This window comes from Gordionus sp. m RMFG-2023, chromosome 1 (genome assembly GCF_954871325.1).
Source record: "Gordionus sp. m RMFG-2023 chromosome 1, tfGorSpeb1-WG-v2, whole genome shotgun sequence".
Taxonomy (NCBI): Eukaryota; Metazoa; Nematomorpha; class Gordioida; order Chordodea; family Parachordodidae; genus Gordionus; species Gordionus sp. m RMFG-2023.
The window spans coordinates 75,349,068-75,374,492 of record NC_088775.1 but is presented as its reverse complement, the minus strand read 5'-3'; the positions used below and the strand labels follow the sequence as shown (position 1 = coordinate 75,374,492).

The window sequence follows — 25,425 nt, the reverse complement described above, 5'->3', positions numbered from 1 at the left end:
TAAAACTGATTGACACTTTTCCTTTTTTGTTTGGGCCTTTTCTTTTTTTGATTGAACATTTTCCTTTTATGATTGGGACTTTTCCTTTTTTGAATGGGAAACCCTGTATGTGATTTAAAAACAAGCGAACAAGATATAGATATACTATAAATATCATATGAGTTTAATAAATTCAGGACTATGCTTCGTAGGCCCGGATTAGCAAATTATAAAAACTTAAATTATCTAGCTCATTTTATTTTATCGGAATATGTATAAACCTAGCTTGTGAATTTTAGACAATTTCGCATAAAATATTTGTTAATTTTTAAATTTACTAAAAACCGTCGAATATAGAAATTAATTTAATTTAAGAATAGTTCAAATGTTTACTTAAAATTGCAAGGTAGTACTCCTTGCATATTGAAATAAAATTATAAACTAATCAGGTCTTTCAAAATTTAAATAAAAAATCTTTACTACTACAAATAATTTTCATAAAGATTTGCTAAAACTCCAGATTTGCAAAACCCTAACGATTTTCATATTCATATTTAAAAATAAAAATATCAATTTTAAAAAAACTGTCATTCTGTAAATAGAGATATGACATTGAAAGTAGTGAGGGTTACAGTTCGGTCTTTAGGAACTACGCACGGATCGGACCACGGTCATTAAATAAAAGATGGGGCCTAGGCAGTAGTCCTATATAAAAATACCATTCTTTTAATTTTTTTGTTATTTTAAAAATATTTTTGTTTTTCCTTTATTTAATTCTTGTTTTATGATTTAATTTAAATATATAAGTATTTTATGATAATCAATTATTTGATATAAGTAAAATACTTTTTTGACAAACATTTCGTTATAGTATATTGCAAAATAAAAATGAACTAAAAAAGAAAGAGTATCTCCAATATGAAAGTAACTCCTCTAGAAAAGTAATATAAAATAAAATATATTCAAAAATTTTCTAAAAAATTATATAAATTAATAAGGCAAACTTAAATATTAATAAGAAACAGCTTTGGACTACGGTCCTCGAAAAATACCAAAGTATTTTAATGACGATGATCATTTTAAAGATCAGAGATAGAGACAGTTACTAAAATTATTCAACTCATTGTATCAAAAAACACTTATAATTCGACTTATTTCCATTCAAACTTTATAATTTAGTTATGATGTTTGTAGCGGTTATAAAGTCTTTTAATTAGATTAGCTAAAATAAAATAATTTTATTATTCGGTTACATCAAAAAAAAATTGAAATGAGTTTTGATTTTAAAGAAATCCTAAAAATTTTATATTCATACATCGAGACTATTATTTTTAGTAGAGACCTTGATAGCTTAAATGAATTAATTTGAATTAAAATTGAATGTGTTCTAGTTTTTATAGTTTTATTTATGTTTTGCCGAAATTCTTTGACCATTATAACTAATATTATATCATAATTTAATTTAATTTAATACAAATTTATTATGATTTGTAAATTGTAAAAGATTTATTTAATGGAACCAAAATTTTAAATTTTATAACAGAAATAATTTTTTATTATATTGATTTTGCTGCCTTTTATAAGGTAATCATAGGCGTATCTAGGTTTTTCCTGTAGGGAGAAAGCACGATTAGGTGGGTTTTTCCGTAATAAATTTTATAAAAATGCTTTTTTCAAAAATTTTTGAATTATAGTCGGTATTTAAAAAATTTATTAACTTTTACTTAATTTTCTTTCATGTTAGTGTTTATAGTGATATATTATATGCATTCGAGAGGTGTAGAGTCTGGGATTTTTTAAATGATATTTACAAGAACAGACAAATTTCTGGAGGTAATGATATGTATAATTTTTCAACCCTTTATTTTACTGATATTAATTATCTCTTATAATATACTTATTTCTTATAAATGGCTAAAATATTAAATTTTTTGTTAGCTTGCTTTTGTATAAATATAATATCAAATGTGGTTTTAGGATGATCTGAGATTACTCCAGAATTCCTAACACTTTAACAGGAGTCAGCGGAATCTGATATATATATATATATGAAATAATTCCAAGCTCTATGATTTAGAGGATAATTGGTCGAATCTCATTTTATTATTATAAAAATTTCTTTAAAATAAAGTATCGGGCAAACAACAGTAATTCAATAATTTATTTGAAAATATTTTGTGACAAAATATTATTTTCTTATAAATACAATTTCATTCCACACTTTACCACTAAGTGGTTGTATAATTTTATTATGCATGAAAAAATATTTTATCTTAGTTTTTTTTACTTTAACAAATCTATTTTTTTCTAAAATATTCTAGAAATCAAAAACAGCTTAAATGTGTCGGATTTAAAAAAGATTCTTGCTTGATCTACAAGAATACTGATAATTTGATCAACAAAAAAACTAATCATTTAGACAATTTGGAATTGAGTAATAGTTTACTGGAAGATAATCGAAATCATCAATGCATAGTGGTTCCAGTCCAGAAAATATCTCAAACACAAGTTAACTATTTAAAAAAATAAATAAACTATCATTGATATAGTAAACATTAGTGTCAGTTTTAAACAAAGACTACATTGGGATTGGTTTGAGAATATTTTAGGGATTCATTCATAAAAATTTGCCAAGAGTGAGAAAGAGTCTACTCTTGCTAGGCCCACAAAAATGAAAAACTATGAAACCTTAATAAAAGATTTATGAACAATTTTATTGAAGATGTGAGAAAATATTGTGATTTTTCAGAATCGTGTAAGAAAAAAGTATGAATGATTTTAAGGATATTCTTTTTGATATGAGTAAGATCTTAATATTTCATTTTCTAAATCCATGAGACTTCTTTTTTTTTTCATCTTAGACAAACCTGAATTATTTTTCAATTACCCTTATCCGGTTTTTTTTATTCATAATTCAATTTTTATTTTTCTTTTATTTACAACTAGAACACTAATCTTCCTTGGAACCTTCTATGTGCGAATAAAACCCAAGGAGTAGAATCTGAAAAAAATGATAAATTTTATTATTATTACAATATCAACCAGCAACAGAATAGGTGGTGGAATAAATATCAACATAAGAATGAAAATACTTTTTCCAAAGAAACAGAACCGACTTATATTATAGTGCCTATGACCACAAATGATCCTAACACAAATAATCTAAATAGACGAAGACTGTCCGCCTATAATGATTATTCCAAGGATTTTCACAATGATTCTAAAACGTATTCTTTTCAATATCACACAATGCAATATCCTGTCAAATCAAAGCTTCATAGCAATAATAATATTAAAAGATATGAGGCATACAATCAATTAATGGAGCATGGGGCTATAGTTGAAGACGTTCCTAAGTTAATTGAAGATGAAAATGTATCCCAAAAATTTGTTTCAGAGCTTCACATTAATAGGAATATGGCACAATCTCACCTTAACATAACAAATAATGATAAAAAAAATGCAATAAATAATCTTCCCGACCTAACAGATTGCCATTATTCTGGAAACTATCCACCCATAGACTGTTATAAATATCTGAGACTATTTCGATATCATCAAGACCATATCTCACGCGAAGATAATAATGTTAAATTAAATGACATATTTAAAGAAAGATACGATATATTCCCCGAACATAATTCATCAGCGGAAACTAAGGTACCATTTTGCTTGAGCTATGATGCTGGAAACTACTTATCTCATATATATTCCAAGATAGATGACAATTGTTAATAATTTAATATATATATATATTATGTATAAAACTGATGTTCATAAAACGTTTTACTGAACTTACGCATTTAATAAAATAGAAAAATGGCTAAAACGACATTTAATTTTATCTAGAAGAGAAATTGAAAATCAGCAATATCTAGATATATACTTAGGATTAAATAACGATAATAATATTTTATTCGGTTGTGAATATTTATAAAATTAATGAAAATGATTTCTAGTTTTAGTGGATTCTATTTTAATGAATATAAAGTTAAAATTTGTTTCATATTTTATATATACTTCCAAATTTATTTATAATGGCTTATATAGAAAAGATACCAACCCCTCCCCCCCGCCCCTTCCACCAAAAAAAAATGTTAACCCCCAAAAACTTGGCCCTCTTAATTGCAACTTTTTAGCTCTGGGCCTATATATAATATCTTTAACTATTTATTTATATTTGTCGATAGTGTCCTTTATAATATAAGCTAGTTTCATTCTTCGACTATTTATTTTAATAAAAATGCTAAAATGTTTTAATAATATTCACCAAAATATTATGTTTTATTAATAAGTTTTTTATTCTTCTATAACCTCTGGTTCAATATTAAAATTACGATGCGTTTTTATGTGATTTCAATTGGTACAGTAAGTTGCCAATGATGGGAACCCTAGATAAAAATGTAATGACTAAATCATACATTAGTAGTATATTTTATATTTTCGTAATAATGGAACTAATATGAAGGATATTTCCAATCTTTTTACTCAGTCATCTGTTTAAAAATATTAGTTCACAAGAGATTGAATTTTTTATATTTAATTTGATTACTGTAAAAAGATAATATTTAATTTATAAAAATATATAAACTTTATTTATTGCAGAAAGAACCAGGGAAGCAATTCTAAAGACCTTCTGTCCGATTCGAAAAAATAGGATCGTTTGAAAATTTGAGATATGATTTGGTGATAATATTTTACTCTATTTTTCAGTATAGACTACGTGTCACCTATATTTAATATAAATATAATGAAATTGTTTATTTAATTACAAGGAGAGCAAAGATACTTATTCTTTAAAAGAATGTATTAATTAGGGTTGGTAAAGGTTTTTTTAAATAGTAACTAATTTATCACGTTCAACTTTATATTTGCGGTGTAAAATTGATTCCAGTTCATGCAAAGTAAAAACTTTGGTTCAAGTTTATTTGGCTAAATCTAATTAACAAACTGAGTATTCATAATGAAAAAGAAAAGATACAAATATTTTGCCAATTTAATTAACAATATTTATTTAAAAAATTTAACTTACTTTTTAAAGCAATCATAAATTTTGATTTAAAAAAAATGAATATATTTTTTTTATTGAATCTGACTTGATAAAAACTTTTTTAGCTCAGCTATAAAAAAATTAATGATAACTTTTCCTTAAAGAAACTTCATTAAAATAGTCATTTATCACTTTCGCTTATGTTTAGTGTTCACAGTTAATCATTTTTGCTTTCTTTCTCCCTCTTAATATTCTCGTTTTTCTACATATCAACGATTATTATAAAGTGTATTCAGTGGAGTAAGCAAGAGAGGAGAGGGCGAAAAATTAGCCCCCTGCCTCTATCGGGAAATTTGCAATTGATAAAATATATTTAAAAAAATGTAAGTTTGTAACCTGAGAGAACATGACAATTATTAGGGCCCATAGGAACACAGCTTATAATTAGTAATTTTCTATTATGTATATTCTTCAATTTCCTGTTCAAATTGAACATAGCCTGATTATATTTTACAAGAGAAAAAAACATAAATGTTGTAGACACCGCTTACCATGGGCAGGCTCTATAAACGTATGATAACCTTATAGAAATTAGATCACCATATATTTTATTTTCATAACAGTTTCAGCATAAAATTTCATATAGAGAAATGTGATGTTTTAATTCAGAAATTTTATAGAACTGTAAATAATATTCGTGAATCAAACTGATCGCTCTTACTTAGAATTTTCAGAGAATTTATAGGTTGCATCTTCTATTAATTTATATCTATTCCTATTATTTTATGTTAAAATAATTTTTTATATATTTTAATGTGGGATCCTATGATGAATTTCTAAAGTATTAATGATTAGTCGTGAAATTATTCATGATATTATATATAGATCTAAAAATACTCAATCTAATACTTTTTAGAGAAAAAGAGATAGGAAATGCATAATCGCCTAACGAGATTTGAGATGTTCGAAAAATATATAAGGAAAATGAATATTCAGGTATGAGTGGTATTACTTCCGAATGAAATTCATTTCTCGAAAAAAACCTTTATTACTTGCGGTTTTTACATCCTCCTCCCTCCCAAGTTAATTTTTACCCCTAACTAACAAAACTGACACTGAAACTTCGAAAAATAATTAATATTAATATAAAATGGGCATAATATCCATTTTATCTTGCAAAAGGCACAGCTGACTAGTACAAGAGGGAGGGCCGCGGAACGATCCTTTTTGGAGGGATTCCGAAATAAAATACTGGATATGCCACTAGGTAGTGGTATTATCATCAATAGATTACTGGGTGGTGTAGATGTGTCTGCCACCAGGGAGTATGGGGCGGCATCCACCATGGATTACTTTTCTTGTGAATATCATTGTTACACTAATGTATATTTCTGTTTAAAACAACCCATAACCTTATAGGTTGAATTTAATATAATCAATCGACAAAATCTCACTTAAATTGATTAATAAATTTAATAATATTAAAGGAAATATATTAATTCATTTTCATAAACTACTCTATGTAGGCGCAATAGACGCATTACATTTTTGTGCCAAAATATTTTTATAATAAAAGGTTCACTCAAAGGAAATTTTTTTTTTTAAACCACAAACAAAAATATACCTTTTATATACATACTACCATTATTTATATTTATAATATTAATATCTTAATTTTCATTTTAAAAAAAAATATTTAGAAAAAGAAAATATTAAATTATATGCTAAATGAAATTTTATTTTCATCGTATTTAATAGCTTTAACAGTTATTTCTAAGCTTAACAAATAAAATTATTATACCACACAAATTCGAACATTTTACAATTTTGGATAATTATTGATTTGCACATATTTTATGAACCAAAAGGGATGTCCATAGCCTTTGCTATATACAAGGATGAAATGAAAATTCTTGACTTGGACAAATTTTCCTAAATATTATTTTATGCAAAAAAAGAGGAGTTTATCTTATCACATTCCTTATGAAATCATTTGACCATTAAAAAAATAAACTAATAAAATACTAGAAATAAGTAATTTTAGGAAAAATAATCCGAAATTTCTTTAAACCAGGGATCTGAGAAAGTTTGATTATATTTAAGAAACGAAAATTTCGAAAAAATAGAAACTTTTTTAAATGTGTTAATTATATAATATGATACTTATAATGGCCAGTTGCGTAACTACACCCAAAATTAGGAAGAGGGGCATACCTAAAATTTATGGGTAATGATATAGAGCGTTGGCCACTATATAGTAATTTGCTAAACGAAATTTTATTAAAATGGAATAAGACCCACTTATTTTTTTATTATATATTAACGGTATCGAGCGATCGCCTCCGATATTCCATATATCATTGTAGTAACATGGAATAATCTAATTGGTTTTAGAAATAAAACATGGTCCTAGCGTTACAAGGACTCAACCGACTAGAACAGAGACGCTACCTTAAAACAATCAAATTTTTTGTATTACCACATTAACTAATATTTTAATTTTTAAAAAATCAATGGGGTTCAACGCTACATCATTATACAATTTTGTAGGTGATCCGATTTAAACTCGGCTCACTAAATTATTCCAATTTTATTATTTTCAATTTAGCATTGCTCATATATTAATAATTTTATTAAATCACAAAAATAAGACATTAAAAAGTTTTATTTAGCATACAAGAAAATTTAAAAAAAATTGTATTTTCTCATGTAGGAGCAGAGATTTCAAAGAGGCATGGATTCCAGGCTTGCCCTCCCATAGTTAGCCCAGGCCTCTGACATATGAAGAGGAGTATGAAGCATTTTCTTCGTGGAATCCCTGGGAGGGGTAATTCAAGTGAGAATTCCTGGTCACAAAGCTGAATGATATTGTTTACTACAAAAACAGGATACCCATATACAGAAAAATCAAGAATTAAAGTTTCTCTAAGGAATAAAAATTTAAATCTTAAGCTACAAACTCGTGACAACCATGAATTCTGTAAACTGTAATTAAATGTAAGAGAAACCTAAAAAGCTAGTCTAATTGTCGATAATTAAATATAATAAAATTAGATTCTGAGGGTACATTCTTGCATGATTATTTATTCTAAGATCAAAAATAAAAGATTGATAAAATTAGAAAGGTTATTTAATATTATATTCGTAACAGTAATAAAATGATTTAAAAATTAGAAACAAAAAAAAGGTTGCTCAAATTTTATAAGGCAAACGATAGAATTGTTCGGAGCAGAAAAGAAGGCAATCTCTATTTAGACCAGACAAATACACATTTCTCCTGAAACTCCTTTTTAATAGTGTTTTTCCTTGTATTCCCTTATATCAAACGAAAAATTATTTTCCATCTTTAGTTTTCCAATTTTTTACCTGATGAGCTAATAATTTTTATATTTAAAAAAGATGTAATTAATCTTTTATCATTCTTTAAAAATCAATATTTCTGATATTTTAGTTAATATATTAGGTGATTACCCTAAGAAGAAATAATTATTTTAATGGTTTTTAAAATAATTTTAGTCCGGACAAACCAAGTCACAATTTAGAAGTTTTATTGAGCTTTAAAAATCTATATTTTTTTATTATTATTGATATTATTATATATCTAGACATTTAAAAATTGTCAATTTTTTATATTTATATCTAAATAAAATTTTTTTGTTTGACACCTGTGAATATTATATATTTTTGGACTCATTAAATATTAAAATATTAATTAGAAGATATATTTTCAAAATAAGTGGAGGGAGGAGAGAAAAATGATAAAAATATTCGTTTTTTTAAAAAAAATAAATAAAATAATAGGTTTGTTAAAAATTGCTTTATTATAAAATAGTGCTTTATGTACATATTCTAGGGTAATGAAATATAGAGTTTGTAATTAATAAACAATTTGATAAAAAAAACGACCAATTAAAAAAAAAAATTTAAAAATCATATTTCCTTTTTTTAGCATTTAGAATATCATATCAATAGATTAGAATTTAGATATTTTTTATGCTTTAAATGAAAGTAAATTTTGATTATTTACAGTTTTATACATATTTTATAACTCCTTTACTAACTTTGCAAATGAAAATAAGGGGTATAAGGGAGCGAAGGAGGTAAATATATATTGTAACAAATAAATCGTGAAGATGCAAGATCACTTCAATTTCCTATAAACTCCAACTGTAAATTGTATAGGACAATATTTAATAATTATATGTGCGATTAAAGGATTTTATATGTGGAATCTATTATTATATATGCACATTTGCAATATTAGTATATGTGAATGAGTTTGATAATAAATGTCCAGTATGATTTTAAATGCACATATTTTAAAAATGTGGTTATCGTAAAAATGTAATTGCTATAATAAGGAATGAGCCAGAAAAGGGGTAAAAGCGAAAATAGGGTGCAACCCTCATAAAAATGAGGTCCACCAGACCGCAACATAGCCAGTTTGTCCCTGCTCGACGTTTAATATCCTCACGCTGTATTTAGTGCTATTATAAACTTCGATTTATTCAAATTTAAAAAACTGCTAAATTAAGATTTTACCATTAAGATTTCTAGAAGATGGCAATAAGATTAAGCTTATTTTAATCAAGATGTCTGAAATTTCCTTTGAAATTAAAATCACTAGCGAATATATAACCTAATTATTTGCAAACAAAAATGCAAGAAATATAAAATTTTGCCCTATTGTATAATTAAGTTAAAAAATTTTAATTATACAATTTGATTGTGAATAATTTAGATAAAATATAGTAAATTATATAAACATTGCGCTATAAGATCCTTTATCTCTTTGTCATTTATAGGATGCTTTCTAACTATAATTTATCTTTCCTACATTAACATCCGTTAACTCTAATCTTCTTTTTTTACCCTCCCTTTTCCTTTTTAACAAAAAAATTATATTTAAAAATGATATAAAACAATGATTTCAAATTGGTTAACTATAAACTTGTCCAATAAAAACCAAAGATTTTCAAGAATTGCGGTTTTTTACTGGAATTGTCTGTTTAATAAAAAATTGGAATAGACAATATTTTATTGCACTCGACTCAATCCGAATTTCAAAAATATATTTGCCCTGGGCCAAAAGTCTAAGCACAACCTTGCTTAATTACTAGATTCCATAATTTGTCTAGATTTTAATATATTATTTTATATAGAAGTTCCTTTAATATTTAAATTAAATAGAAAGCTAGAATTTTAAAAATTAAATTCAAAGTGGGCGGGTCCCTTGTTAGAAAATTTCCCGCGGATTAAAATACGACAGAAAAATTTATAAATATTGAACCACAGTCTCTAAAGGAACATACTTAATATTATTGAAGGACTAAAAAAGATAACTTATCAAAGAAGTTATCACATTAAGCAGTGTTGGTAACTCCCTTGACGATTGCCAACTTAACGAACTGAGTTTTTCGTCAAAAATGATGGACAGTTTCAAGGCTTAGGAGATTTTTATCGACAATATATCTGAATTTTGCTCTACACAATATACATATTAATTTATTTTTATTGTTTTGAAAAAATAATTTTTTTATTTTAATTATTTCATTTTATTATCATAAAAAAAACGATTTTTAAAAATTAAAACATAAAATTCCAATCAAATTATAAAATAATTTTATTATTAAAAAAATGAAATGTCCTTGGGATATACAGTATTAATATGATTTGTTGTAACACATTTTCATAATGTGAAAAAATATTCTTATATAGTGAAATAACTTTCCATAATTATTGTAAAAACATTTTGATAAAATTTTTGATATAAATTTTTTTTAATAATAAGAGTTTTTAAACTTTAATGAAGATTTACGTCAAAGTTATATATCGAATATAATTTTTTTATGTTTTGGACCCAAGTTTAAGTGGGAAAATGAGAATAAAAATTTTCTAAGATTTTTAGAATAATTTTTTTTTTAAATGCACATTATAAATTTTTTTAAATTTAAAGTATTATTACAATATATTAATGTTACTTTTAGTTATCTAAAGAATGGAAATCAGGATAAAAAATTTGATAATTTCTTAATAAACATAAGTGAAAGAATATTCGAATTTAGGGTTTTCAAATAATTCTTATTTTTTTTTAGTTTTAAAATTAAATAAAATTTAAAATTTCCGAAAATGACGCATACCAAAAATCATCGAGATGTGCCACCAACCATTCCATAACGGAAGCCCCGACACTTCAATTTAAATTTCCGTAATTATTGTAAAAACTTGTTGAGAAATACAACCTTTTTTAAAAAAACTTTTAAAAACTTGAAAGAAAATTTTGAGAAACACATTATATTTTTAAAAACTTCCGGTAATTAACTTAAATTAAAACCTATAATAATTCTTTCTTAAATTTGCGACAATTTTAATTTTAAACTTCTATTTTTTAAAAAACTATATTTCCATTTTTTTAAATGTCAAATTTTACTATCGCTAGTATTTTGAATCTATCTCCAGTTTCAGGTTTGTTAATATAATATTCTATTATTTACTAATTAAAATATTTATTTTTCCACTTAAACTTATCTCCAAAACATAAAAAAACTATATTCGATTCATAACTTTGACGTTAGTCTTCATTAAAGTTTAAGAACTTTATTATTAAAAATTTTTTTTGAATTCTCATTTTTCCACTTAAACTTGTGTCCAAAAAAAACTATTTGATTCATAACTTTGATGTTAGTCTTCATTAAAGTTTAAAAACTTTTAAAAATTTTATCAAAACTTTTAAAAATTTTATCAAAACTTTAACTTTTAAAAATTTTATCAAAACTTTTAAAAATTTTAACTTTTAAAAATTTTATCAAAACTTTAACTTTTAAAAATTTTATCAAAACTTTTAAAACAAAACTTTTAAAAATTTTATCAAAATTTTTTTAAAAAATTTAATTTATATCAAAATGTTTTTTACAATAATTATGGAAAGTTATTTAACTATATAAGATTGTTTTTTCACATTATGAAAATGTGTTACAACAAATCATATTAATACTGTAAATAAATAGAAATATAAATAATTACATGCTTTTCCAGAAAAGTATATTCCAGATTTATTCATGATAGCAAAGACCAATGTTATTAAAAGACATTTTCAGTAAGCGTTGAAGGATTTGATACCAAATTAATTGCAAGGATTAATGATCTGCATCGGGCCTAAATTTTCAAGCCCAGCCTAAATTTAAAAAAAAATTGTCCGGCCTGGCTCAACCACAAACAAAATTTTCTTTTTTTATATGTCCCGAAAAACACCCGAAATAAAAATTATTTGTCCGTCCGGCCCGAATTTTATTAAATATATTTTTTGATTGTAAAAAAAATATTTTACAAATAAAAAATATTAGCGCTTTGTTTCTTTCAAGAATTTTATAATATATCAATTTATTTAACAAAATGTAATATCATATTTAAAAATTTAGGCCAGACCTGGCCCGAAATTTTTTAAAAATTAAATTATTATTTTTAAATGACCCGACCAAAACCCGCTCGGGACGGGCCGTTATTTGCAGATCTCTAACAAGGATTGGTCGGTCTAGACCCATTCAAAAACAAATACGAATCAAATAATAAATCATTTGTATTCAATTCTTTAAAATTCATTATTCAAATTTGATTATTATAAATAAGAAAAGAAAATTATTCCATTCATTTTTGAATAGCTATAATAGGGATGGATCTATTTACAAAATATTGACGCCAAACTAGACACAAAACCTTGGCCTATTCAGAGATGCCCCAATATCACTTTTTTTTGTCGATACCGACCCTTCTTTCAAATGAATTAATTTTCAAACTTAAGTTTATGAAAAAAACCTAGTCACCATTTTCGCAGAAATATTTTTTGATGATTAATTTAAGTCTTAAATTATGTAAATCATTGATGAAAAAATATTATCCATGAGGCACCCTTAACGATGTTTCAATATATTGAGAGCAGAGAAAGAAACCTGACATCTTATAAAAAATATACAATTTACGAATGCTTATACATATTTTATTCATTACTATAATACAATTATATCTACTGTGGCTATAGATATAAATACTAAACATAAATATTTTGAAAGAAAATTTTATTTCGTTATAAAAATAATTTACATGCATTTATATATATAGATATACATACTAATGTCACCGAAATAGAATCATGGATAATAAAATACTGGTTTCCGCGTGTTTATATATAATTTATAAATATGAATCGAGTAGAGTATATAGCATATTTTTGATATATTCATTCATCATTTTATATTTTGATTACTCTTGTAAAATCATACTTATGGGAAAGTGTATCTCGGCGATATAGCAATATGATGTTCTGCCAAAAGTTATCATTATTTGTTATATAAATTTTCAAAAAATTAAAGACAGAAACGGAAGTCAAAAGACTTATCATTTCTGCATAGGGATTTAATAAATAAATAATTCTGCTAAGAAAGTTTCGGAAAAAGGGAACATTCTGGAATTTTAAACGAATATTTTTTTTATTCCTTGAGCCATGGATGAGCTTTAATAGCTTCCTTGTCCCTCTCCCCATAATCGTACAACAATTCTTCACCTATCTCGATGTCACGAGTCGCCATAAGAATCAGCTTAGGGAGTTTGAGTTTTCTGACCCAAACGGCTTTAGTCTTACAGTTGAAGGTTTTGCAGCTATGATTGAGTAATCGACCTTTTCGGTCAGTTTCTGGGGTCGCGTCCACGCTTTAATATTTTTTTGGATAGAAAAAAAATGATAGGAAATAAATATAAGGGCATTTTGAGGAAATCCTAGAAAAGTTTAATTATTAATTTGACGATGATGGAAGAGGATTGAGTAAATTGTATTCTCTCTCTGTTAGATCAACAAATACATTAAATTAACATTCAAAGTATTATTAAATGTGAAGCACTTTGCCTGTGGTTTTATTTAATTGTTTAACTTAAACTTTAAGATCAATATATTTTTTGAATAAATGAGCTAAGATTTAGAAAAAATCTTTGAATTAAATATCCTATTCTTATTTTAATTTGTTTTCAAAAATTAGCATTTTTTAATAATAAAATAATGTTACTGAAATTTTATATAATAATAAATGATTATATTCTTAAAACCAGTAATGTTTGCCAGCGACTTCAAAGTAATACATATAGCAACCTATGTTTCTATCCAATTTGTATCTAGTATCCCTAAGTTTGGCTTCTTTCAAATCGATTAAATCACCAGCATATTCGACGATAAAGTCTCCTCTGTAAAACTTTTTTTCAGCTAAAACACCCCTACCTTTACCGGGTAATTCAACGATCTAGATGCAGAATTTTTAAATATTAATTTTACTTTTAATTTATTTTTTTCATTCTTATGTTTTTTCCTTGTTTAGGAAAAAAAATGATTCGTACATTTAAGACAGAGAAATTTTAAGAATAGGATGTATGACGTGATAGGTTACCTAACAAACAATGCGCCACATTTCAAATTTTAAAGTGGAGTTTCAAATCTAGAAATGTTTAATATAAGATTCAAATCAATATTATTTATGTCAGAGTTCTCAAGGAATATATAAAAAAAATAGTTTACACATAAATAAAACTACAAATTAAATTATAATATAAAAGAAAATTTTCACATATTTACCAAGAAATATTTAATATAAGATCAGATATATAAAGTAATATTTATGAACCAAGTAGTTCAGAGCTCTGAATTAATAATTAAAAAAAATATGAGTAATGCACTATTTCAAATAAATCATGATTCGGCCGACTCCTTCCGATTTTTAAGAAATTTGTTTATAAATTAAGGTTCGTGTAACCCATGGCAAAATTTTAGCCTCCTCACTCTTATACTTTTAGAAGTATCACACGTATAATTTTTTTACGAGTGTAAACTTAAAAAATGGGCAATATTATATACTATAGATGTCGTATTTTATTATTTATAATAATGTAAATATAAAGATATTTTTTAAATAATATATGATCTAAAAGGTTCCTATCACAACAATTACAATGGCTGACCTGTGGACGAGGCTTTGGGTCAGGTAATGCGGGAATTAATATAAAAGTGACATATTTTTATTGATTATTTTCGTTCTATTATTAAACAATAAAAGTCAAAGGGTGGAAATAAAAATCAATCTGATTAAACCAAACTTTTTTTATTTCAACTAAGCATAATAATTATCCAAATTTATTACTTAAAAATCATTTGAGATTTTATTTTATATACCTTTATTATTCAACCTTATTTTATAGTTTAAGAGGTGAAAATTATTTTGTGATATACTTAGTTTTTTCACCCATTTATTTGATTTTCCAGATTGCATGTAAGTATAAAAATATATGTATCACAGAAAAATTTATTTGATCTAACAGAGTTGCATGTAAGTATAAAAAAAAATATAATTCGCTCATATGTATTACAGAATTTTTTTAAAATTTTTATATATTTTTTAACATAACAATTGGCTGTGAAGCATTTTCCTATAAGTCACAAATCAATAATAAATCTTAAATTATCAATTAATATAAAAAATAATTTATTAAAATTAAATATTAATAATATTTTATCTAATACTTACCAATATAAAATCGTTTATGTAAATATTTATATGAATGCCATACCATTAACTTACCAATACAATTTTAGCTATAATATGCCTATTAGGGTAGCAACTAGCAAGCCAAAATTGAAATTGATATGTTAACATTTTGGAAATGCAAAGAGATAGAATTCAATTTAGCAATACCTGCTAGGAAAATATTTTTCATTCCAGCTACCAGCACCCCCAAGTAATGTATTTTCTCTGTTGTTGGTTTGATATTGAATTTAAAAGATCATTAACTCCAAATAACTTGGATAAAATTATATTTATAAATGATAACTACAATGCTATATCTTCTGCTATAAATTTATGAATTCAATTTTTATATTTAAAATTTGAGCAAAATATATTTATGTATCCATTAATATATTCCCTTTTATAAATAATGTACACTTTTTCAGTCATCTTGTTGTTTAAGTTGATCCATCAAACTTTTGTTAAAGATATTTTATAAACATTTATAAATTTTATATTCATATTTTGTTTGGTATATTAAAGATATATTTACATTTAGGATTTTAAGCTTAATTTTGCAATAATATACAAAGAAATTTACAGTTTTTCATGTAAGTTGTTTTATCACTTTTTATTGACGCATTGATGCTCCACCAATATAAAAATAAAAATGGGCCACCACCACTAAATAAAACAATGCTGCAAAGTCTACTTATATTATTAAACATTTCAATAAATTATATTTTAGATTAAGGTAGATTCATTCAAGATCAGGCTGGGCTTGAAAAATTGGGACCAATGTAGATCATTTAAAAAAGCATCTCTACTTTTTTTGTATTCCTATAGAATGGTAATAGTAAGTCTAAAATTTTATTAAAATTGGAGCAAATCATTTTTATGTATGAAATTTTGAAATATTTTTCATGGTAAAAAAATACCCTAAAATTTTAAAAATATTAAATATATGCTGTATTTTAATTAAAAATCGGCTAAACCTAATTAGGCTAAGCCTAAAAATTGGCTATAATAAATTAGTCAAAAATTCTGCATCGATGCCTAGCATTAATTATTATTTATTTATTTTAGTAAAATAATTTATTTTATTTATATTTAATGTAAATATTTTCTTATTATCAACAAATAAACATGATATGATTTAATATTTTTTATTTATATTGTTTTATTTTGAAATGAAAATAAATTTATTTATTTGATGTTTTTTTAATAAAAAAAATAATATGTTGCTATTGTAAAAAGTGAGCTCCGTCAAGTTGACCGAACATTTGGAAGCACTAACGATGAATCATATGTCATTTTTTAGTGCTTCAATCCGTATAGTAGCCGAATTTAAGGAAAAAAAGTTACAAGCAAAAATTTGTGCTAACTTCAAGCTTAAAAGTTGATTGAAAGCACTAACGATGAAACTTATATCATTCTTTAGTGCTTCATTAGTAGAGGTTAGTGCTTCAATCAGTTTTGTTGCCGAATTTAAGAATAAAAAGTTATTGGCGAAAAAAACAAATATTGGTGACGTGCCAAAACAAAAACTAGAGTAGTACTAAACATCCGGTTTTCGCCATTATTTAGTGCTTAATTAATGTATTTAAATTCCGTTATTAATTTAGTTAACCGCCATATGGAAAAAAAGTTATTAGCTAAATAAAAATTATGACGTCACGATTTAAGCGTGAAGTTGGCCGAACTTTTGTAAGCACTAACGATGAAACATATATCATTCTTTAGTGCTTCGTTAGTAGAGGTTAGTGCTTCAATCACTTTTGTTGCCGAATTTAAGAATAAAAAGTTATTGGCGAAAAAACAAAATTAAACAAATATTGGCGAAGTGCGAAAACAAAAACTAGAGTAGTACTAAACATCCGGTTTTCGCCATTATTTAGTTCTTAATTAATGTATTTAAATTCAGTTATTAGTTTAGTTAACCGCCATATGGGAAAAAGTTATTAGCTAAATAAAAATTATGACGTCACGATTTAAGCGTAAAGTTGGTCGTACTTTTGGAAGCACTAACGATGAAACTTATATCATTCTTTAGTGCTTCGTTAGTAGAGGTTAGTGCTTCAATCACATTTGTTGCCGAATTTAAGAATAAAAAGTTATTGGCGAAAAAAACTAAATTAAACAAATATTGGCCACGTGCCAAAACAAAAACTAGAGTAGTACTAAACATCCGGTTTTCGCCAATATTTAGTGCTTAATTAATGTATTTAAATTCCGTTATTAATTTGGATAACCGTCGTATGAAAAAATCGTAATATGCTAAAGAAATATTTAGAGGTCAAATTTTGACCATAAAATTATGAAAGCACTAACGATGAAATTTATATCCTTCTTCAGGGCTTCCTTAGTAGAAGTTAGTGCTTCAATCACTTTTGTTGCCGAATTTAAGAATAAAAAGTTATTTGCGAAAAAACAAATAATGGCGACGTGCCAAAAACTATAGTACTAAACATCCGGTTTTTGCCATTATTTAGTGCTTAATTAGCAAATTTGAATTCCGTAATTAATTTGGTTAACCGTCTTTATGAAAAATTGTAATATGTTAAAGAAATGTTTAGAGGTCAAATTATGGCCAGAAAATTATGAAAGCACTAAGGATGAATTTTATATCCTTCTTTAGGGCTTCCTGGTTAGTGGTTCAATCAGTTTAATAGCCTAATTTAAAATAAAAAAGTTATTAACAAAATAAACAAAAAATCTATCAGCGACAAACATTTTATTTTCACCATTATTTAGTACTTATTTTGTAAAATTTAAACCCTAATTAGTTTGATTAAAAACCCCAAGTAATTAAAAAATGCATATTGTCTTTTTGCACTTAACCTATCAATTGTTTCCGTAGATCATCTGCCATATTTGAGTAATATAATGTTTCAGAAGCTTATATATTAAGGTTCCCAAAATACATGAATAACTATAACCAAGTCACAAAATATTATTTCCACTACTGCCTAAATGGGTCCATTGAACCCCATTCTTGTGTAATAATTATATAATTTTTAACAACTACATTTTTTCTCCAGCATCTATTATTCTGAGGTGTCATTGAATGATATGGTTAAAAACATTCTCAGAAATTTTTTATTCTTAATTCAAATTGTTCTTTTTACATAGTTATATTTTATTCGAAAAAATTACGCATATATTTATTTCTATCATAAATTTTAGTTATATTAAGATCACAATATTATATAGTACCCGTCGAACCGTGCTTAGACCTAATTTTTTTTAAATAAATCGGGTTCGGGCCTAATATTTTTAAAAAAAGGGCCGGGTAGGGTTGGGCCTAGAATTTTTTTTAAATATATCTAAATTTATCAATTATATATTAAATTTTTTATGTAAAATAAAAATATTTGATTTTATTTTTAGAAACTAGACAACATATAACATTTGTCTTTTATTTTGAGTAATTTTAAAAATTATTTTCTATATTTAAATAAATTCGGGTAAGACCGCGGGTCGGAAAATTTTTTTAAAAAAATTTCTGGTTCGGGCCGGCAAAACTTTTTAAAAAAAATTTCGGACCGTACCGGGCTTGAAAAATTAAGCCCGATCCAGATCACTAATACTTATGCAGGAATTCTGAGAGTTCCTGATTCGATAATTTACTGCCATATTAATCCTTCAAATTTTCTGACACCTTTCTCGACGCCTAAGAAAATTTTAGACCAAAACATTAAAAAATTATCGATTCATAAATTTGACGTTCGTCTTTATTAAAGTTTTATTAAAAATTTTTTTAAAAAAATTATATCAAAATCAAAATGTTTTTTACAATAATTATGGAAAGTTATTTAACTATATAAGAATGTTTCACATTATGGAAATGTGTTACATACTATAAAAATTTACAAGTAATCAAAATTTTTTGAGTAATATAAAAATTAACCACAGAATTTCCCACATGTGATTAATAAATCAACACTCAGCTGTAAACCATATAATAAATAAAAGCCTAACAGCTGCACACATTACAAACAATCTTGAACCATCAAATTTATCTCAAGTAGATGGTTTAAGACCTGATGGTATGACAACCATACCTTGGGCCCTCGGCAAATCACTCATTGGGACCTATACGTGTGTCTTATCATTCCCTTCAAACATAAATTTCAATTTAATAACACAGGCAGAAATTAAAAAGACAAACAAATACAAAAATTTTAAAAACTTTATATTCACTCCAATAGTGACTTCTACTAAAGGGAATTTTTCGCCTTCAACATTTATGTTTTTAAAAAATCTGCGTAATAAAATACGACTTTTCACAAATGAACCCAGAGAATTTTATTTTATTCGACAAAAAATTCAAATAGAAATTTTTAGACACAATTATGGATCATTTTTGGGTACTCAATTATAGAATTTTATTTTTAATTATATAATTATAAATTATAATTTTTTAATTAGGTTTTATTACATATTTTATAATTTTATATATTTTCATAATCCTTAGTGTATTACAATTTTTTATAAAGACGGTTAACCACATTAATTACGGAATTCAAATTTACTAATTGAGCACTAAATTATGGCGAAAACCGGATGTTTGGTATTACTATAGTATTTGTTTTGGCACGTCGCCATAATTTGTTTTTATCGCAAATAACTTTTTATTCTTAAATTCGGCTACAAAGGTTATTAAAGAATTAATCTCTACTAAGGAAGCTCTAAAGAAGGATATAAATTTCATCGTTATTGCTTTAATAATTTTCTGGCATAATTTGACCTTTAAACATTTCTTTAGCGTATTACAATTTTTATAAAAACGGTCAACCAAATTAATTATGGAATTCAAATTTACTAATTTAGCACTAAATAATGGCGAAAACCGGATGTTTAGTACTGCTATGGTTTTTGTTTTGGCACGTCGCCATTATTTGTTTATTTTTGTTTTTTTCGTAAATAACTTTTTATATTTAAATTCGGCTACAAAAGTAATTAAAGCACTAACCTCTACTAAGGAAGCCCTAAAGAAGGATATAAATTTCATCGTTAGTGCTTTCATCATTTTCTGGCCATAATTTGACCACTAAATATTTCTTTAGCGTATTACAATTTTTTATAAAGACGGTTAACCAAATTAATTAAGGAATTCAAATTTGCTAATTAAGCACTAAATAATGGCGAAAACCGAATGTTTAGTACTATTAAAGTTTATGTTTTGGCACGTCGCTATTATTTGTTTTTTTCGCAAATAACTTATTCTTAAATTTGGCTACAAAAGTAATTGAAACACTAACCTCTACTAAGGAAGCCCTAAAGAAGGATATAAAATTCATCGTTAGTGCTTTCATAATTTTCTGGCCATAATTCGACCTCTAAACATTTCTTTAGCGTATTACAATTTTTTATAAAGACGGTTAACCAAATTAATTACGGAATTCAAATTTGCTAATTAAGCACTAAATAATGGCGAAAACCAGATGTTTAGTACTGGTATAGTTTTTGTTTTGGCACGTCGCCATTATTTGTTTTTTTTTGCAAATAACTTTTTATTCTTAAATTCGGCAACAAAAGTGATTGAAGCACTAACCTCTACTAACGAAGCACTAAAGAATGATATATGTTTCATCGTTAGTGCTTACAAAAGTTCGGCCAACTTCACGCGTAAATCATGACGTCATAGTTTTTATTTAGCTAATAACTTTTTTCCATATGGCGGTTAACTAAATAACGGAATTTAAATACATTAACTAAGCACTAAATAATGGCAAAAATCGGATGTTAAGTACTACTCTAGTTTTTGTTTTGGCACGTCGCCAATATTTATTTATTTTTGTTTTTTTTGTCAATAACTTTTTATTCTTAAATTCGGCAACAAAGGTGATTGAAGCACTAACCTCTACTAACGAAGCACTAAAGAATGATATAAGTTTCATCGTTAGTGCTTCCAAAAATTCGGCCAACTTCACGCTTAAATCGTGACGTCATAATTTTTATTTAGCTAATAACTTTTTTTCCATATGGCGCTTAACTAAATTAATAACGGAATTTAAATACATTAATTAAGCACTAAATAATGGCGAAAACCGGATGTTTAGTACTACTCTAGTTTTTGTTTTGGCACGTCGCCAATATTTGTTTATTTTTGTTTTTTTCGCCAATAACCTTTTATTCTTAAATTCGGCAACAAAACTGATTGAAGCACTAACCTCTACTAATGAAGCACTAAAGAATGATATAAGTTTCATCGTTAGTGCTTTCAATCAACTTTTAAGCGTGAAGTTGGCACAAATTTTTGCTTGTAACTTTTTTTCCTTAAATTCGGCTACTATACGGATTGAAGCACTAATAAGCACTAACGAAGCACTAAAAAATGACATATGATTCATCGTTAGTGCTTCCAAATGTTCGGCCAACTTTACGGAACTGTAAAAATGTAATATTCTTTTTAATATAATTTATTAGTGATTATCACAATCTTCTTTGTAAATACATCTTTTATTGAGGAATTATATTGTAAATTTTATTAGATAAAAAAACAATCTTTTCTAATTTTTTTTATCAATTTTTTAAAAATATTTATATTAAACTTTTATGATGTAATTTTATATGATCTTTTTAAGGATAATATTTTAATGTGACAATTGTCATAATCGCTTTTTTTAAAGTTTTTTGACGAAAATATGTTTAAATAAGTATTGATAACATGTTTAAATTAAATTTAGTGAAGATGTACCGTAAAAAGTAACCATTGTCATAATCGTTATTTTTAATGTTTTTTGAATTTTATTGATGAAAATATGTTAAAATAAGTATTGATAACATGTTTAAATAAAAATGTAGTGAAGATGTACTCTAGATAAGCGACAATTGTCATAATCGTTAATTTTAAGTTTTTTGAAGCAAGGTTAAAATTAGTGCTATAATTAATTTTGATTAAGAAATTAAAATACAAATATTTATTTTTTTTAAGCTAAAGATAATTTGATTGATAAATAACCAATTATTAACTCGACTTATTTTTCTTCTATTATAAAATTTGATGTAAATATTAATAAATTTTTTTATTAAATATTTTTTAAGGAGATTTTTATTCATATTAAGTGTTGTTTATGAATTTTTAAATGTGGTTTTTGTAAATAATTAATTTATGAGATAGCAGTAGAGGTGTTATTTGAATGACCTTAATTTTTAAAATATAAAAATTTTGTCCCGTCTCCTTTTTTCAAAAAAAAGGCCTGGCCAGGATTTTTAGTCTGTACTTTATATATTCAGGGCCGGCCCGTCCTAGATTTTTTTAATGTTGTTTTATGTTAAATATGTTATCAATACTTATTTTAGCCTATTTACGTCAAAAAAATACAAAAAACTTTAAAAACTACGATTATGACAATTGTCAATTTTCTACGGTACATCTTCACTAAATTTAATTTAAACATGTCCTCACTATTTATTTAAACATATTTTCGTCAAAAAAAATCAAAAAACTTTAAAAATAACGATTATGACAATTGTCACTTTTCTACGGTACATCTTCACTAAATTTTATTTAAACATGTTATCAATACTTTTTAACATATTTTCATCAAAAAAATTCAAAAAACTATGATTATGACAATTGTCACTTTTCTACGGTACATCTTCACTAAATTTTTATTTAAACATGTTATCAATACTTATTTTAGCCCATTTACGTCAAAAAAATTCAAAAAACTACAATTATGACAATTGTCACTTAGCTATGGTACATCTTCACTAAATTTTATTCAAACATGTTACCAACCAATACTTATTTTAACATATTTTCGTCAAAAAAATTCAAAAAACTTTAAAAACTATGATTATGACAATTGTCACTTAGCTATGGTATATCTTTACTAAATTTTATTTAAAAATGTTATCAATACTTATTTTAACATATTTTCGTCAAAAAAATTCTAAAAACTTTAAAAATTATGACAATTGTCACATTAAAATATTATCCTTAAAAAGATCATATAAAATAACATCAAAAAAGTTAAATATAAATATTTCTAAAAAATTATTTTAAAAAAACACTCATTTAATAAAAAAATAGATAATTTTACAAAATTGATAAAAAAAAATTATAAAAGATTTCACCTAAAAGATTGTTTTTTATCTAATAAAATTTACAATATAATTCCTAAATAAAATATGTATTTATAAAGAAGATTGTGAAAATCACTAATAAATTATATTAAAAAGAATATTACATTTACAATAGCAGCATATTATTTTTTTTATTAAAAAACATCAAATAAATAAATTTATTTTCATTTCAAAATATAACAATATAAAATAAAAAATATTAAATCATATCATGTTTATTTGTTGATAATAATAAAATATTACATTAAATATAAATAAAATAAATAATAATTAATGCTAGGCATTGATGCAGAATTTTTGACTAATTTATTTTAGTCAATTTTTAGGCTTAGCCTAATTAGGCTATTTTATAGTCGGCTAAAATTAGCCGATTATGCAACACTAATTTTAATGCTAGATTTATTATTTATAAGTATGTAGTTTTTAATAAATCATTAACTAATTGAAAATGATATTCATATGCTTCTCCCCTGCCTCCAAAAGTATATGGCTAGGAAGTTGAGATTTTGCCCAAATATAGCTTACACAAACCCTAGTTTCTATGTTTAATTTAGTAAAAAAGGATCATCCAAAAACTGTTTTTCATTAATTTGAGATGAAATGAGACCCTTATATAGGGATCAATATGGCCTAACTCAGAAGAATTTTAAAAAAAATTCAGTCTGGCTCAAAAAGTATTTTATATAGGTGTCCCACTCAATTTTTTCCTTAAGTCTGGCCCGTAATATTTCTTTAAAGTTTAAACATTTTTGGGTTGGCCTATTATCCCAACAAATATTTTGCCCAAATTACTAGCCCAAAAAATATACTGCACAAAGCAGATGTTACTTTCCCCAAATTTAGTCCCTCTATGGGGTGAGACCTTAAAAATTAAAAAAAATAAATTCAACAAACTTTTAGGATTTTATAAAGCATACCTTTAATCCTTCTTCAAATTGTGATATTATCTGTTCTTCTAATTGATTATTTTTTTCATTCTTTTAGGAATAAAAATTCAAAAAGAAATATTTAAGTGTTAATTGGTATAAAAATTAATACAAAGTTATGATTTCCTTTAGTAGAATTATAAAAACTTGTCTAATCAATTATTAACAAAATATTCAACAATATTAATTAATTTAAAAGTATTCCAGAAAAATTAGTCCTTACATGAATAATATTTTATAATTGAAAAATTACCTCTATATCTGTTTTACATTTTCTTAAACTTGATCTTTTAACAACAGTGAAATAATCTGTTACTAATTGTTTTTGATAATTTTTGTCCTTTTTAGTGTGATTTGAAAAAGTAAGAGGAGGACTTGTATAGGGTGGGATGTTAGGTTTTGTAAAAGATTTTATGCTAGTTTGATGAGTCGGTGTTTTATCACAGGCCTTTTTAGTAACTTTGTTATCATTTATATCTTTATTCTTGTTATTAATTTTATCACCTAAAGTTTCCTTTGATTGTATGCTATTATGTTTAGACAAGCTATTGTTACTCATTAAAATATTTTGGGTACTTTTAATGATTATTTTCACTTTAGTTGGATCTGAATGATTTATTACTTCATATCTATAATAAACAATATAATCAACATTAAAATAAAATTAAAAGATCATGAATATTTTTAAATTATCAAAATTTAATAAATATACAGGTATAAAGAATTTTTTTTATAATATACAACTTACCCCATTTTCAGCTCATATTTGTGCAATTTTATAAAATTTATATATACAAATGATGATGATGTACTAAATAAAAACTATAATCATTAATGGTAGATTCATTAGAAGAGGAACATTACATTAATGTTAGAAATAGAATAGAATGTAATC

General features: G+C 25.1%; 2 protein-coding genes across 5 annotated transcripts in view; one reads left to right on the top strand and one right to left on the bottom strand.

Annotated features, from left to right (window-relative positions):
• Window positions 1-15,011, top strand: part of LOC135922012 (uncharacterized) — a 26,261-nt gene extending 11,250 nt beyond the window's left edge. Inside the window, exons 2-4 of one of the 3 annotated variants that reach the window (XM_065466141.1) lie at window positions 2,301-2,487; window positions 2,926-3,639; window positions 14,936-15,011. In XM_065466141.1, coding sequence (XP_065322213.1) covers window positions 2,301-2,487; window positions 2,926-3,639; window positions 14,936-14,992 — 958 coding nt within the window. In that variant the 3' untranslated portion in view covers window positions 14,993-15,011. Of the gene's footprint in view, window positions 1-2,300; window positions 2,488-2,925; window positions 3,731-5,467; window positions 5,565-14,935 lie in introns of those variants that run through there. The other 2 variants (XM_065468032.1, XM_065459591.1) reach the window with 2 other exon arrangements.
• Window positions 13,091-25,425, bottom strand: LOC135931561 (N-lysine methyltransferase KMT5A-like). Of its 2 annotated transcripts, none has more exons than XM_065456704.1 (5): window positions 25,279-25,425; window positions 24,784-25,159; window positions 24,522-24,581; window positions 14,106-14,253; window positions 13,091-13,672 (listed from the first exon to the last, which is right to left on the bottom strand). In XM_065456704.1, the coding sequence occupies exons 1-5, from the start codon at window positions 25,281-25,283 to the stop codon at window positions 13,557-13,559; spliced, it is 705 nt and encodes a 234-aa protein (XP_065312776.1). In that variant the 5' UTR covers window positions 25,284-25,425; the 3' UTR covers window positions 13,091-13,556. The 2 variants fall into 2 exon arrangements, with proteins under 2 accessions (XP_065312776.1, XP_065325185.1); XM_065469113.1 differs by having other exon boundaries at window positions 13,100-13,672; window positions 14,063-14,253; window positions 25,279-25,404.

What these genes read in the sequence shown, in the direction of transcription:
- LOC135931561 (XM_065469113.1), bottom strand. An exon ending in AATGTAAAACAGATATAGAG is followed by an intron (nt 24,582 to 24,783) that starts GTAATTTTTCAA and finishes TATTCCTAAAAG; the next exon opens with AATGAAAAAAATAATCAATT. An exon ending in AATTTGAAGAAGGATTAAAG is followed by an intron (nt 14,254 to 24,521) that starts GTATGCTTTATA and finishes TTCTGCATCTAG; the next exon opens with ATCGTTGAATTACCCGGTAA.